Below are 13,556 nucleotides of genomic sequence, written 5' to 3'. Positions count from 1 at the left end.
CTTATGCAACACTATTTTGTAAACAATAAAAAATTGGAAGTTTGCAAAGTAAGATGGAAGAAGCATAGGGTCAAAGATTTTCTCATCAAGAATCGAAGATAATGCTGAAAAGAAAAAATAGTATCGAACTTAATTTAACTAATAAGCTCAGTAATTTTGGTTGTTCCACAAAATCATGACGAATATCGGCTGCAACAATTATTCAGCATTTTATAATAATCAAATTTCATTTCTAAATAAAATCGTTGGTAAAAATCTAAATATTTTAGAATTGTCGAAGTATTTTTTAGAGAAAGTAGAAGCGCGAAATGCCATTGAGCAAATTGTATGTCTAAAGAGTTGTAACTTCTTTAACATTACAAGCTTTTGAAAAATATTGAACAGGTAGGATGTTCTTTTTCTAGTTTGATTTCTCCCTAAGCTTTGACACTGCTTAAGAGCCATCCTATTTACCAACTATTCAATCTCTGTGAGCAAAACATCTTTCCCTGAAACAACAGCCAACCGTAATTTAGTACTTGAAGCAATTAACCACCAGTTCAGTAGATACCTATAAGTTTTCCTTATAATTTTGTACAAACTGTAAAAACTACGATAAACCATTTATGTGAGGAAATAAGGAAACTCGAAATATAAGAGAAGATCAAATGTTGTACAAAATTTCTGTTTTCTTTGGCTCCAGAAAATTATTGTTCATGCCGTTTTCAAAAGAAAATAACAAGTGCAGAGCTCTCCCATAATCAACATCAATCGTAAGCTCTTTTGCGTAGTGTTGTTTACATGTATTTCGAACAAGACCTTTCACACTCATCGAGGCATATGGTAATTTTTACTTGTCCAGTGACAAAAAAACTTCTCCTACTCACAGTCAAGGAGTTTATTTTTTAACTAGCCATACATACTACGCATATATAGTGCATAAAAAACGACCATGGTGACAATTCCTGGAAAAAGCAACCCAAAAAGAATTAGCGAGAACTCTTGCGATCGCTCTCGGGCGAACTTCGTCCAACTTTCATGATATGCTATTAAGTTAACGGGAAATGAACGTATTGGCAAGCTCATGCCTCACTTACCATACAAAATGAAAGATGAAAGAAAGCAAGTTAAACACCATATTCCAAACAAAATCCACCCCATGAGAGAGAAGTCAGTGAATGAAGCTTTCCTAAAAAATAAACAAGCGAAGAAAATAAAATTAAACGGTAACAGCAGAAATAATGATTGTGCAAGCTTTACTCCATTAGTTACTCCGTTCTTAGCAAAAGGTCTTAGTCTAAAAGTCTGCATGTGTCTATTATTTTCATATGTTTTCATTTGGAACACAACATTGGAAGAATTAGTTACTCCGCTCTTAGCAAAAGGTCTTAGTTTAAAAGTCCGCATGTATATATTATTTTCATACATATCCATTTCGACCACAGCGTCGGAATCATAATGTGGAGGTTCTGAAAAAGAAAAAAAATATTAGAATCATGCAGTTCATAAGTGAAATAGTAAAAAATAAGGTATGTATGTTTTACACATTTTAGGTGAATCGACTAATATAAAAGTACACATCAGCGAAATGATGGGGAGCGTACTGTTTGTAGTAAAACAAAATCACTTCTTTTTTTTTTGAAATTATCATCTTTCCTTATTAACTACAATACTTACCTGAACAAGGGGTTGTTCCTCCATTGCCCGTATTACATTTAGGAAGGAGACCTTTCTCCAAATCAATTTCATTATCATTTCCTGAGTGCACACTCAATTCATCTGCAGAATCCTCAATGGGAGCATAAGAACCACTCATTTTTAGCATTTGGACGAAAAATATAAGATTAGATCACAGAATTGCAAGAATCAAAATTGTTGAAGCAAAACAACGTAAACAAGAATATTAACTTCCCAGCTAGTATGAATTAAACGTTCAACCAGCTTCTTCTTTATATTGAAAGCAAAGTAGAAAGTAAAAGGAAAATAAGGCTTTTTCTGAATTAGCTCAATTCGTCTGACACATTCGTTTTGTCATTTTTACAGGATTTCATTTCTGTTCCACATTCATCAATTAAGTGTCATATGCGCACAGTTGCGACATAATGACCACCTTCATTTTTATGCTGAACCACATTACGCATCCCAGCACTACATCAGTAACGCTTATAAGAACCATGTTCTAAAACAACGTGTTGAGTAAATTAAAGCAAAGGAAGAAAATGCGTTAATATTTGTGTCAATCTTTAACAAGAAATGAATGTAGTTTTTAAAATAGTAAAGATAAACAAACCATTGTAATATAGCTTGATACAAACTCTCTCTGTCTGATGACATGCCAGTTATTCAATTTGCTATCTCTGTAGTATACCAAGCGGATAAATAGGTAGACCTGTTTATCCAAGGACGGTACCAGTCTTATTGTAGATGCAATACATTTAAGCAACTCTTTAAATGTAATATTTAAAGGGAGTTTCTTCAGTTCGTTTTTTTGCAGCAAAACTTTTGATTGCGGTGATTCCAGTATTATTTACTAACCATCGCATGCCAGAGCGATATCTTTTTACAGCAACCATAACTCGGTTTCTTATTATCTTTAACGATAACCTAGATGGTCTTTGATTTTTCATTACACACTCTCATAATTAGCACGTTAAAGAAGCTTTGGAAAGCTGAGTGAGCATTGCAAAAAAATTTTAAATGGAAGTAGACAAATTGACTCTTTTCTGCAATGTTCGGAGGAAATAGTTCCTTTCTGTATAATCCTTATTTGAAAGTTTAGGATTTGCGGAACCCTTTTTTTTCTTTTCCACCCGGTCCGATAGTTGTAAAGGGGACAAATTTATTTTTGTCCGTTTACAAAAATAAAGAAGTAAAGCAGTGTAACTAAAGGGGAAAACATTGAGTTTTATGGTAAAAGATCCTATGTTCCATTAAACATCGAAAAAGGTTTGTTGGCTTTGAATTTGAATGAAGTTACATGCAGTTAAGTTAGCGAAACGATCGATTGGAAATTCCTAAACAATCGGTATGGTATGGGATGGGACTAAATAATTGGAGGAACTTGCTATAAGGTAATTAATAATATAAAGAAGCCGATAATATACAGTATGGTAATAGAAACAAAGCAATGAATCTTGCTCAGTCATTACTAGTTTGCTCTCTAGGGTTAAATTAGTTGGATCAGTAATTTTCAATCGAAACAAAAATATTTAAATAAATACGAATTATGCTTTACTTAGATTTATTATTGTTTTATTTTTATTTATTGCTCTTTTCATCTTTTTTAGAAGTTTTATTGTCTTTCATGTTTGGAATAGAATTTTTTCCCATTAAGCGGCAGTACTAAAAAAAAATTATTTCGATGTCTTTTAAAACCTGAATGATACTATTATATCTCTTTAAACTACTTTTATTTCTAGCACTTGCCATGTTGTTTTGTAATATTGGCTTTACCAGCCATTTGACTTTTTCTTTGTTTACACTAACATCACCGCACCAAAGCGTCAAGAATTTACTGCAGAATTTTACCAAAGAATGTAGAAACTAATTTTCTTTGGAAATTCGGGATTGCATCGATGCACAAGTCACTGACTTCTATAAATACAATTGTTTAGCAAGCTCCCTTTTTTTATTTTCAATAACAGGTAACACGTTTGGCAGGTAACAAGGAGACAATTAATCCATCACTCCAGAAACATATTAGCATTCCCCCCCGATTTAAACCTGGCCTTAACTTACCACCAATTTTTTTTTGCTTAAGGCAATTGGTTTTGTGTTTGTTAACATTCTAATTGTAAGACCTTGACGAAAAACTGGTTTTAAAGGATTTTTTACTGAGCTAATTTATTCGTTTATACGGGCTTTGTTCATTTCGCTTTTGGTAATCTCACTTTTTTTTGGTTTCCAGAGGCATTTTTAAATTTCAATACTTTTTCTTGAGTTTTTGATTTTTGCTTTCTTTTTAGTTTTGCGTTGACAAGTACTGAATTGTAATCTTTATCGTGGATTTAATTAGATTCAAGTGATTTTTAACACCTACATTGCCAAGTAGTATTAAAGTATTCATTTCATTGGTTTGGACTAGTTATATACTTCAAACTGGTGTTTACTTCCTTCTTTCGCTTCTTTTTCTTTCTAAACTTTGCTATATTTTGCCTTCGTTCGTTAGGTTACTATTTATTTACAAATTGAACCTTTTCATATAGGTTCTCTACAGGGATTTTCTTACCATTACTTATTGTAACAGATTTCTTAGTTGAGAGAATATTTTCACTTGGGGGGGTTTTTTTTCTTTTTAATTCACCACACGTATCTAGGTTTTCTACATTCTCTTGGATACAATCTCTTTTATTGCACAGAATCTTCTTTGATTTTCGTCTAATATTCCTACTGTCGGTTCTTTTACCCTTCCTGTTTCTACTTTTTAAAAGCTCTCATATATCACTCATCACCATCCTTTCTCTAATTTTATCTTTCGTTCACTGCTTAATTTTGCATTTCTAAGGAAATTCTCCGTTCCTTTATCATTTTATTTTATTTTGTCTCTTCTATATTATTAGTTTACTCTTGATTATTTGACAATGCGGTTCGCTCCTTATTTAATTAGTGCTGTTGTAATTACAACCATAATCCTGGGTGGAGCTTGGTGGACTTCAGCTATGGATACCAAGCTTCAAACGAAGATGAAGGAGATCATCGACCAACACACGAGTACTTGGACCCCAGTCGTTTCCTCCGTAACCAGTACCCAAACTGATACTTTACGTGTTACCATTAGTGAAGTTGTTAGTGTTACTGCCACTTTAACCGAAACTTTCACTGCTACTCCAACTGTCACTTCTGTAGTTCATGCTTTAGCTACCACTGATCCTCATCCGGATAACTCTAAAATCGTCATTTTGATGGGCTCTAACTTTCAAAATGATGCTAACTCTCCTCTCCATCCTTTCGCTCAGTCCATTATCAAAAATCGTCGTGAATATGCTGAACGCCATGGTTACAAATTCGAATTCTTAGATGCCGATGCCTATGCTTCTCGTGTTACAGGTCATTTAATGCCCTGGGTTAAGGTCCCTATGCTTCAAGATACGATGAAGAAATATCCTGACGCTGAATGGATTTGGTGGCTTGATCATGACGCGTTGGTCATGAACAAAGATCTTAACGTCGTCGACCATGTGCTTAAGCACGACCGATTGAATACCATTTTAACTAGGGAGGCTGAATATAAGAGTGGTGCAGGTATCCCCGCCGATGGATTTAGAACTCCAAAGGATCAGGATGCTAAGGATGTTCATTTCATCATCTCTCAAGATTTTAATGGTATTAACGCTGGCAGTCTTTTTATTCGTAATAGCGAAGTTGGCCGCTGGATTGTTGATTTGTGGTTTGAACCCTTATATTTGGATCATATTCAGGGATATGCTGAGCAACAAGCGTTTTCTCACATGGTATTTTACCATCCCCAGGTGTATAAACATGTAGGTGTTGTCCCACTTAAGGCTATAAACGCATATGATTTTGATGATAATATTTGGGGCTATGACGACGGGGACTTGTGTATCCATTTTGCTGGATGTAACTATTTTAAGAATTGTCCCGAGAAGTTCCTTAAGTATGCTCAAATTTTATCTTCTAAACAAGGATCCGATTGGATGTCTGCTCAAGAAAAGGATCATATTCAAAATCTTTTGAAACCATCATCCTAGTTTTTTTCAGTCACGCATGGAAAAATACCTTGTACTTTAGACTGGTTTAATTTCATGATATTTGTCATTTTACTCAAGAACAACGTCTGTCCAGTATGTTGGTAGTTTTCTCAATTTTTTATTATCGGGGATAAGCAAACTCCTTCTTTCATTACTAATCAAGTCATTTAATTATCCTCCCCTCCTTAGTGAACACCTTAATAGTTTCTCCCTTTTCATGATTTCATGAGCTTAGTATCATTACGTTCAGGACCTTCTAATTTCGTGTTGGAGGATTTTAGTGTTGTCTAATCTATTTCCTTTTCTAAAGTCAAGTTTTGTATCGTACTTTAAGTACAAAGTTCGAGTTTTGCTGTTACGCTTCAAACCGTTTTATTTAATTTTTAAACCCCAGCCTTTCTTGGAGTAAAATGTTAGTAGATGACAAACTTGTTAGGGGTTTGAATGAATTTTCATACGCAGAATGCTGCTTTCTTTAAAATCGGGATGATTTGAAATGTTATTTGAAATGTTGAGTTTTTTGTAGCCTACATTACGATTGTACGGCTTATAGGACAGTGAAGCTATTAAATACTTGATCTAATATGACCGATTACAAGAAAGTCCTTGATAATTTTTCTGCACTTCTTTTGAAGTTGGCAACTTTATGTACAGTATGATGCTCTATCTTTCTAAATAAAGTTATGTCAGGAGTCTTATGGAAATAAAATTTGCAATTCGTCGTAATGAAATCCATTTGAGTGATAATGGCTTTTGAAATTAAAGCATATATTTTTTTTATGCAAAAACAATGAATGAAATATTTGTAAACTGACCAAATCTATAAACCACTGCTTGAAAATTAAACGATTCGAATTTTACTCCTTTGTTCATTGTATCCAAGAACGGCACAACCCCTATATTTGGGTACTATCATTTTTTTACTTTCAAATGGGACGCAATTAAGACCGATTGATTGAATTCTATTAAATTATTATTATATATTAATTTTAAAAATAGTTAGCTTCGTTGTTCTAATTTAAATTATCATTGTTTGATTACAAAAAGTGAAGTGTGTTATTTAAGAAATCAATGTTCCCTCATCGAGTCTCTCATTTATCGAAACTATTTTCGAGAAGGTTTCCCAATTGGAAAAGAAAAGTCCAAACAGATTCTTGGTCCAATGTCCCAGAGCATATTCACTCAAAAATTGGTCGAAACCTTTTTCAAAAAGAAGGTCATCCCATATGCAGTCTACGACAACTTCTCGAACAGCAATTTCAAAAATTCGAAATGAATAATGTTCAAAAAGAATCACCTATTGTTTCTGTAGAGACGAATTTTGATTCTTTAGGATTTCCCAAGACACATGTAAGTAGAAGCAAATCCGATACTTACTATATGAACAATAAAACTTGTCTTCGAACCCATACCTCGGCTCATCAACCTGAAGAGTTCTCTCGCTTGGCCAAAGAAGGATTTAAGAAAAATGGTTTCTTAATAACCGCAGATGTATACCGTCGCGATGAAGTGGATTCTAGTCATTATCCAATTTTTCATCAAATGGAAGGTGCATTGGTGTGGAACAGAAATGATACTGCAAAAATGAAAAATGATCTAAAAAAAGTAGCTCTTTCTCCATCTCTTAAGTCAATGGTGGATGATGAAACTACTGCATTAGAAACTCATAATGACATGCAAGATATTTATTCACTTGAAGAGACAAAATTTGTTTCCCAACATTTAAAGGATACTCTGACCACCGTGATTCATGACCTGGTATCACTTGCTCCTTCTATTTCTTCCGGAGCTGAACAGGTTCGGTATCGTTGGACGTACGACAGTTTCCCCTTTACCAAGCCCTCGTTTCAGTTAGAAATTGACTGGAAAGGAAAATGGCTTGAAATATTAGGATGTGGGGTCGTCCAGGATAGGCTGCTTAAAGGTGCAGGATTAAATAACTACATTGGTTGGGCTTTTGGAATTGGTCTTGAACGTCTCGCAATGATTTTGTACGGTATTCCTGATATTCGGCTTTTTTGGTCACTGGATGAACGATTCTCGAAGCAATTCTTGCCTAACAAGATTAGCACTTTTAAGCCTTTTAGTAAATACCCAGCATGTTTCAAAGACATTGCATTTTGGATCAATAATGATTTTAATCCAAATGATTTTTATGAGATCATACGGGATGTCTGTCAAGATATGGTAGAATCTGTTAACTTGATTGATCAGTATACTGCCAAATCTGGAAAAACGAGCTTGTGCTACCGAGTCAATTACAGAAGTATGGAAAGATCCCTTAGAAACGAAGAAATTGACAAGCTACAGGAAAAGCTTAGGAACCGAGTAGCTAATTCTTTGAGAGTCGAGCTCAGATGAATGTGCGTACATACTAATTTTAAAATATGTAAAAAGCTTAATAACATGCACACATGCGTAAAATAATTCCATGTTATTCCCTCTCAAAATTGAAATGTTATCTCGTATGTTTTTGACTAAACGAAAGAAATAACAATTTTGGTTTTTAAAAAGTTATTTTATTGAATCTATTTGAAAAAAGGAAACAACGCATATAAAAAGGAACGTGAAGATGAATATTAAATACCTCGAATACAAAATTTATTTTATAGAACGAGATGCAAATGATATGATGAATAAGATATAAAAGCTAGAGCAATTTTGATTACAAACTTAAGCATTTAAAAAAGCTTCAAAAGGTTAGGTAATTGAGGAATTGCACCTTTTTCAATCAAGTAGTACATGATCTCTGTAACATTTTTTGAAATTGCTATATCCACAAGTCTCGTTAGGTAAGAGTCAATAAAAGATTTAGAAAATCTTTTTTCAATTATATTGTTCCAAAACCCAAAAACTATATCCAAAAGTTCCACCGAATTTTGCTCCATTGTGTACTCGAACCAGGTGAGGAAACAAAACTCAACTTCATCATCAGGTATAGAAATAAGTCGTTCAGTAACAATTTTACCTACTTGACGAATAACTGGTATGTTCCGTTGTTTTAATGCTAGCAGAAAACCATTTCTAAGAGAAGAAGCTTTAAACAAAAAGTTGCGATGTTCCAGCTCTGCAATGAAATCTTCTGCATTGGGTAAGAAAAGAATACGTTTTGGTATAAAACCTTCGTGTCCTGCATGTATAACTCGACCATCTTTTATATCTTCATTAGGGCTTTTTTTAACAAACCCCGAAATGACTAATTCGTCAATTTTTGTAAGGATTTGAAGTGTAAAATACCTGCGTAGCAATCCACGTTGAATAGAGAGAATGATGCTTTTGGGTACCATTGAAAGAGTAAAATCAATAGGCATGAAGATAGGCGTATTATTCCTTAAAGATAATCGGTGTCTCAAACTACGAGAAGTCACTGCCAAATTCGAATTATTGGATAACAAAAATATTAATCTTAAAACTTCTAAAGGTAAAGACTCAAAAACCGTTAACGCTCTAGCTTTTCCATCAGTCAAATTATTTTTGACCTTTCTTTTCGTAATTTTTTCATTATAGTCATTTTTTATGGTCTGTTTTCGCTTTTTACCCATCTTTAACAAGATTTTTGGAGCTCACCAACAGACACTATTTAGTGCTGAAAAATTTAAACATGTATAGAAAATAAATGACTACAAAAGATAATTTAACTTAAAATATTTACAACATTTTCATAATAACCCAAATAGTTGGTTTTTTAAAAGAAAAGAATAAATCTGATACTTATTTGCTCAAAGGTTCAAAGAAGAAACTCAAGGTTTTGAAAAAGCAATGTATGTGCTACTAAAAAATGAAAATCAAAACCTAGAATTGTACTAACAACACCAAAAACAAGCTGAAATCTAATGTTTAAAAAAAAAAAATTAATTATATGTAAAAGAGCTAAATAAGTATAGCTAAAACCTAAATGAACTATGGAAAAATAAATGTTGATAATAATACATGAAGGAAACCAGAAATCAAAATTCAGTACTGTTTTTTGAATTAAAAATTATATGTAACAAAGTCGGCTTGAGAGAGAAGTTTCAACGTACGAAAGAAAAATTAATTTCAAATAAAGTCACCATCTTCGTCCGAATCGAGATCGCGTCCTTGTGTAGTCATGGCATGCTTAAATTTTAGCATTTTTAACTTTGCCCTTTTGATCTTGCTACTCGTTGAAGCAAGTGTTACTGTATTTACAAATGGCAAATCCGTAATGTTTGACGAAAAAGGCTCAATAGGTAACGAACAAGACTCTTGAAAAGTTGGTAAAATAGGAGATTTCTTTCCCGCTTTAGAAAAAATATCCGGAATTTTGGTAAGTATTTTCGGAGGCTTTTGGTTTTTGCTGGGTGAGAGATTTACAGCTCGAACAGTAGGCGAGGATGAAATGGTATCCGAAGGAGAAGAGTCCGTTTCAATAGCATTAGGAACATTTCCTTTTTTCTTTTGGACTTGGTCCGAAGAAGAAACAGTAAACGAAGGGACATTAAAAGGGCTAGAAAATACCGACACATTTCTGGATTTCGAGTTTTTAGGCAACGACGAATGTTCCCCTGAAGATATTATAGAAGTAGCTCCAAAACCGTCTTTTCTTTTCGAACCATTTGCATATTTAGGATATATCAACAAGCCTGTTCTCAGCGATACACCTGAATGTTTGGCCAAGGAAGGATGTTTGGCATGTTCAAGCACAGTAGAAGGTGAAACGTTAGGATTGACTGCATTGTTGGATTGTAGAAAGATTGAAGAAGAAGCACTAGATCCATTAAGTTCGTTTGAGCGAAGGGACGTGCCTAAGTGAGAGTGACTCCTACCAAACGAGGACGAAGATGCTGGTTTAACTAAAGGAGATGAAAAAGACGGTACACGAAACTTCACGGGTTGAAAGGCTTTTTTGTTGGGCAAAGCCAAAGGTGTTAAAAGAGATGACGAATCTAGCGAAGGAATGTGTTCATCCTCTTCTGATGCTGCATCTAGAAAATCAGGAGAGTTTGGTATTTCATTATCAGTTGTTTCTGTTACATTTTGAAGCGATGCCAGCTCGGCAGCAGTTTTGACACTTCTTTCGTACAAGTTTTTTGAGGGGTCGGTAACTGTGATATTAATAAAGTTTTGTCGTTTCCCCGTGGGTTTCCGAAGCAGAGGTAACGGAAGGCGAGTCAAACGGAGACGTTTAGAAGTAGGACTGGGTTCTGCAACAGAAGAATCTTGTCTTTGATGATCATCATTTAGCCCATCGTTTTTGTTGGAAGGTATGGTATTACAAGCGCGGGAAGAATGAGGAGATCGAGCATGATTATTAGAAACTTCTTCATTTCCATTTTCTAATGCCTTCACGGAGACACTTACGTTATCATTACTTAGGTTTTGTAACAAATGACCAGCATTTGAATTATTTAGAGTGGTAAAATCATCTGCCTCGAGATCGGCAGAAGGGGAAGAAAAAAAGTCAGAAGCTATGTCGTCTTCTCCAAATTCTTCTACAGGATCTTCAACCAAGGTGCCATTAAAAGACTTGGGTTTTGACAAAACAGGGATATATGCAATTTTCGAAGGTTTCGGTAGCGCAGTTACGGATGAGTTAGATGGGGGATAGGGAGAGGTATTGTTAGCTCGATTAGATTCCTCAACAGAAGAAGCTAGATATGAGTTTGGTCTAAACTTAGCTTTGGGTTGTATTTCCGGTGTTACTGACAGTTGATGCTTACTTGAACATCTCAAACTACCAATATCTGAGTCATCTACTCCATAAGATTGCAAATTTGCGTTCCGGAAGATCGTGGATTTTGTTGAATTTGTATGATGAGCGTGTGTTTTTAACATATTTGACGATAAAGCACCATTTGAATTGTTAGATACATCTGAGTTAGCGGAGTGAAATGGAGGCTGGAATGGTTTTAATAAATAAGCTGGCCTCTTCCCTGTCTCACTCAATTTTGATTTCCTCGGTATAGGTGGAATATTCGCTTCAGTAGTTGTTTGTAAATTCTCAACGTAAACAATAGTTCTATTAAATTCAATTTCAGAATCCAGAACAATTCTCTTGTTGTTAAGGAAAAAATCATCTACGACTCGGTTATCAGAATCGTAGAGAATTCCACGATTATTGAAGCTGTGGAAGCGCATTGTCCCATCTTTCCAAACTTTTACTTTTTTTGCTTTATCAGACGTCCACAATACTTGATAATGAAAAACATTGGAACTTGTATCCATAGAATATAAGTTTTAAAGCCTGTAAAGGCAGTTCCGAAAGGTGGCTTACGAAAAGCTTAATATTGTTGAAAAAAACTCACAAACCACCCTATTTAATAATTAATTAAAGAATAAGAGTGAGAATATCTATTTCATGTATAAACCTCATTTGAGCATTAATTGCTCTCGCTTTAGGAATGGGAATTACGTGCTTTTGTTGGATGGTAGTTAGGAAATGGTTGGTATACAGCAGAAAGTTGAAATCTAGGAAAGTAAATGATCTCAAGCCAGAAAATTACATCTTTGTAGAATCCTTAAACAAGGTTTCCTTTTCTTTTCTTTTTCTTTATGAACTACAAACGAGTTGAGCTTTTGGTTATTGATATGAGGTACTTGTTTACACGCCGAAATGATTGAAGGTAACTTTATAATACGCAAGCAGAAGCAGATTATCTCTTGAGATGGTTTCAAGAGAGATGCTTATTTTTATTAATTTTACTAATCTACAAGGTCTAATATTTGATGGGTTTTTCTTTAGTAAAAGGTCTCTTAGTGCCCAAGGAAGCAAAACTGTTAGATAATTTTCAATATCCTGTATCGAGAAACGGAAACAATGGTTAATAATCCCGATTGATAGTTTCATAGGGACAGACTGTGTGTATACATAATGATATATAAAAAAAGATGTCTTTTTTCACCTTAAACCATGAAGTTTACAGTTGAGCTTACAGAGGCAGATTGCTTCAAATATTCGTAATGTAAAATTATTTATCTTGTAAATTTGTATCTATCGTCGCATTATAATAGAGAATCTAAACATAGCAGTTGGAGATAAAACTGATTCTTTTGTTCTTCTATCGCTTTTGAGGTTTGCAGGCAAGAAAATTCATCAAAGATGATTGATGATACGATTAGGTGCAAAAGTACTTATGTTATAATTTTAGCAACATAAAAGGCCTATAGAGGGTAATTCTGCTCGAAATCTTGAACTTGCAATTCTCATCACCATGTCGAAGATAGGTACAAATTAAGTTATTAAAGTTGGTTTAAGCGCACTGATAGAAATTTACCTAAAATTTAGTACTTGGACGAAATTTAGGAGAAAAAAGCCCAAGAAGATGAAGAAAGTTGTTTCATTGTAATAATAAACCTGAAATCTTTTGTCAATTCTAATTAATACCCTTTCAAAAAAGAAGACTGATCTTTGCAATCACTAAAACTATTAAATTTATTGAGCAGCTGAAGAATCATCTGTCTATAATTTGCAACAAGAAGTAACTGAAGGGGAGTTAAAAAATGAGTATCAACCATTATGGCATCTGTCGCTTTGCTTCTTCTTCTTTAAGCTAAGTAATTTCGATTATATGCTCCAAGAACTAAGTATATTAATTAAATCATGAAATATTTTCAAGGATAAAATTAAAACAATTTTGTACTATTAAAAAAATGTAATTACTGTTGTGCGTATTCCAGATATCAGCTTGCTCTATAATCATCAAAAAACCTGTAATTATAAGCGAGTAACACTAATAAAACCAGACAGACTTTAAATCAAAAAATTTCATTTATTAGCTCGTATATCTGAAAAAGATAGGCAAATTTTTTTATTAAAGGAAGTCCCAGAAATGACTTCACTTGAGAAGATATATCGCTAAAACTAGAATTTGTATTGCAATATCAAATAAAAATTACAATTATTCTGAT

General features: G+C 33.9%; 5 protein-coding genes and 10 long non-coding RNA genes across 15 annotated transcripts; 8 read left to right on the top strand and 7 right to left on the bottom strand.

The window, feature by feature from the left end:
• Positions 1–8: 8 nt before the first annotated feature.
• Positions 9–2,069, bottom strand: wtf7 (wtf element Wtf7). The gene is made up of 3 exons (NM_001022769.4): positions 1,657–2,069; positions 1,077–1,448; positions 9–1,025 (listed from the first exon to the last, which is right to left on the bottom strand). The coding sequence occupies exons 1-3, from the start codon at positions 1,793–1,795 to the stop codon at positions 889–891; spliced, it is 648 nt and encodes a 215-aa protein (NP_587776.4). The 5' UTR covers positions 1,796–2,069; the 3' UTR covers positions 9–888.
• On the top strand, positions 503–1,471 carry SPOM_SPNCRNA.6794. The gene has a single exon (NR_196136.1). It is a non-coding gene; the product is annotated as a non-coding RNA (long non-coding RNA).
• On the top strand, positions 1,615–1,858 carry SPOM_SPNCRNA.6793. Its single transcript, NR_196135.1, has one exon. It is a non-coding gene; the product is annotated as a non-coding RNA (long non-coding RNA).
• A 466-nt stretch (positions 2,070–2,535) lies between the features above and the next one.
• SPOM_SPNCRNA.1130 lies at positions 2,536–3,202 on the top strand. Its single transcript, NR_149982.1, has one exon. It is a non-coding gene; the product is annotated as a non-coding RNA (long non-coding RNA).
• A 26-nt stretch (positions 3,203–3,228) lies between these two features.
• Positions 3,229–3,592, top strand: SPOM_SPNCRNA.6792. Its single transcript, NR_196134.1, has one exon. It is a non-coding gene; the product is annotated as a non-coding RNA (long non-coding RNA).
• A 967-nt stretch (positions 3,593–4,559) lies between these two features.
• gma12 (Golgi alpha-1,2-galactosyltransferase Gma12) lies at positions 4,560–6,585 on the top strand (the record flags this gene model as incomplete). Its single annotated transcript, NM_001022768.3, has 1 exon — positions 4,560–6,585. One exon carries the CDS (start codon positions 4,560–4,562, stop codon positions 5,685–5,687), a length of 1,128 nt encoding a protein of 375 aa, NP_587775.1. The 3' UTR covers positions 5,688–6,585.
• Positions 4,803–5,066, bottom strand: SPOM_SPNCRNA.6791. Its single transcript, NR_196133.1, has one exon. It is a non-coding gene; the product is annotated as a non-coding RNA (long non-coding RNA).
• msf1 (phenylalanyl-tRNA synthetase) lies at positions 6,568–8,335 on the top strand. Its single transcript, NM_001022767.3, has one exon. It carries the CDS (start codon positions 6,759–6,761, stop codon positions 8,046–8,048), a length of 1,290 nt encoding a protein of 429 aa, NP_587774.1. The 5' UTR covers positions 6,568–6,758; the 3' UTR covers positions 8,049–8,335.
• On the bottom strand, positions 6,733–7,332 carry SPOM_SPNCRNA.6790. The gene has a single exon (NR_196132.1). It is a non-coding gene; the product is annotated as a non-coding RNA (long non-coding RNA).
• On the bottom strand, positions 7,451–7,763 carry SPOM_SPNCRNA.6789. Its single transcript, NR_196131.1, has one exon. It is a non-coding gene; the product is annotated as a non-coding RNA (long non-coding RNA).
• SPOM_SPCC736.02 (uncharacterized protein) lies at positions 8,186–9,229 on the bottom strand (the record flags this gene model as incomplete). Its single annotated transcript, NM_001022766.3, has 1 exon — positions 8,186–9,229. The coding sequence occupies one exon, from the start codon at positions 9,227–9,229 to the stop codon at positions 8,369–8,371; it is 861 nt and encodes a 286-aa protein (NP_587773.1). The 3' UTR covers positions 8,186–8,368.
• SPOM_SPNCRNA.6788 lies at positions 8,512–12,681 on the top strand. The gene has a single exon (NR_196130.1). It is a non-coding gene; the product is annotated as a non-coding RNA (long non-coding RNA).
• On the bottom strand, positions 9,517–12,098 carry dbl2 (DNA recombination protein Dbl2). The gene has a single exon (NM_001022765.4). The coding sequence runs from the start codon at positions 11,871–11,873 to the stop codon at positions 9,726–9,728; it is 2,148 nt and encodes a 715-aa protein (NP_587772.3). The 5' UTR covers positions 11,874–12,098; the 3' UTR covers positions 9,517–9,725.
• Positions 12,267–13,415, bottom strand: SPOM_SPNCRNA.1129. Its single transcript, NR_149980.1, has one exon. It is a non-coding gene; the product is annotated as a non-coding RNA (long non-coding RNA).
• Positions 12,801–13,194, top strand: SPOM_SPNCRNA.6787. Its single transcript, NR_196129.1, has one exon. It is a non-coding gene; the product is annotated as a non-coding RNA (long non-coding RNA).
• Positions 13,416–13,556: the final 141 nt, after the last annotated feature.

Source organism: Schizosaccharomyces pombe (assembly GCF_000002945.2).
Source record: "Schizosaccharomyces pombe strain 972h- genome assembly, chromosome: III".
NCBI classification, from domain to species: Eukaryota; Fungi; Ascomycota; class Schizosaccharomycetes; order Schizosaccharomycetales; family Schizosaccharomycetaceae; genus Schizosaccharomyces; species Schizosaccharomyces pombe.
This window is presented reverse-complemented; position numbering and strand designations above follow the sequence as displayed.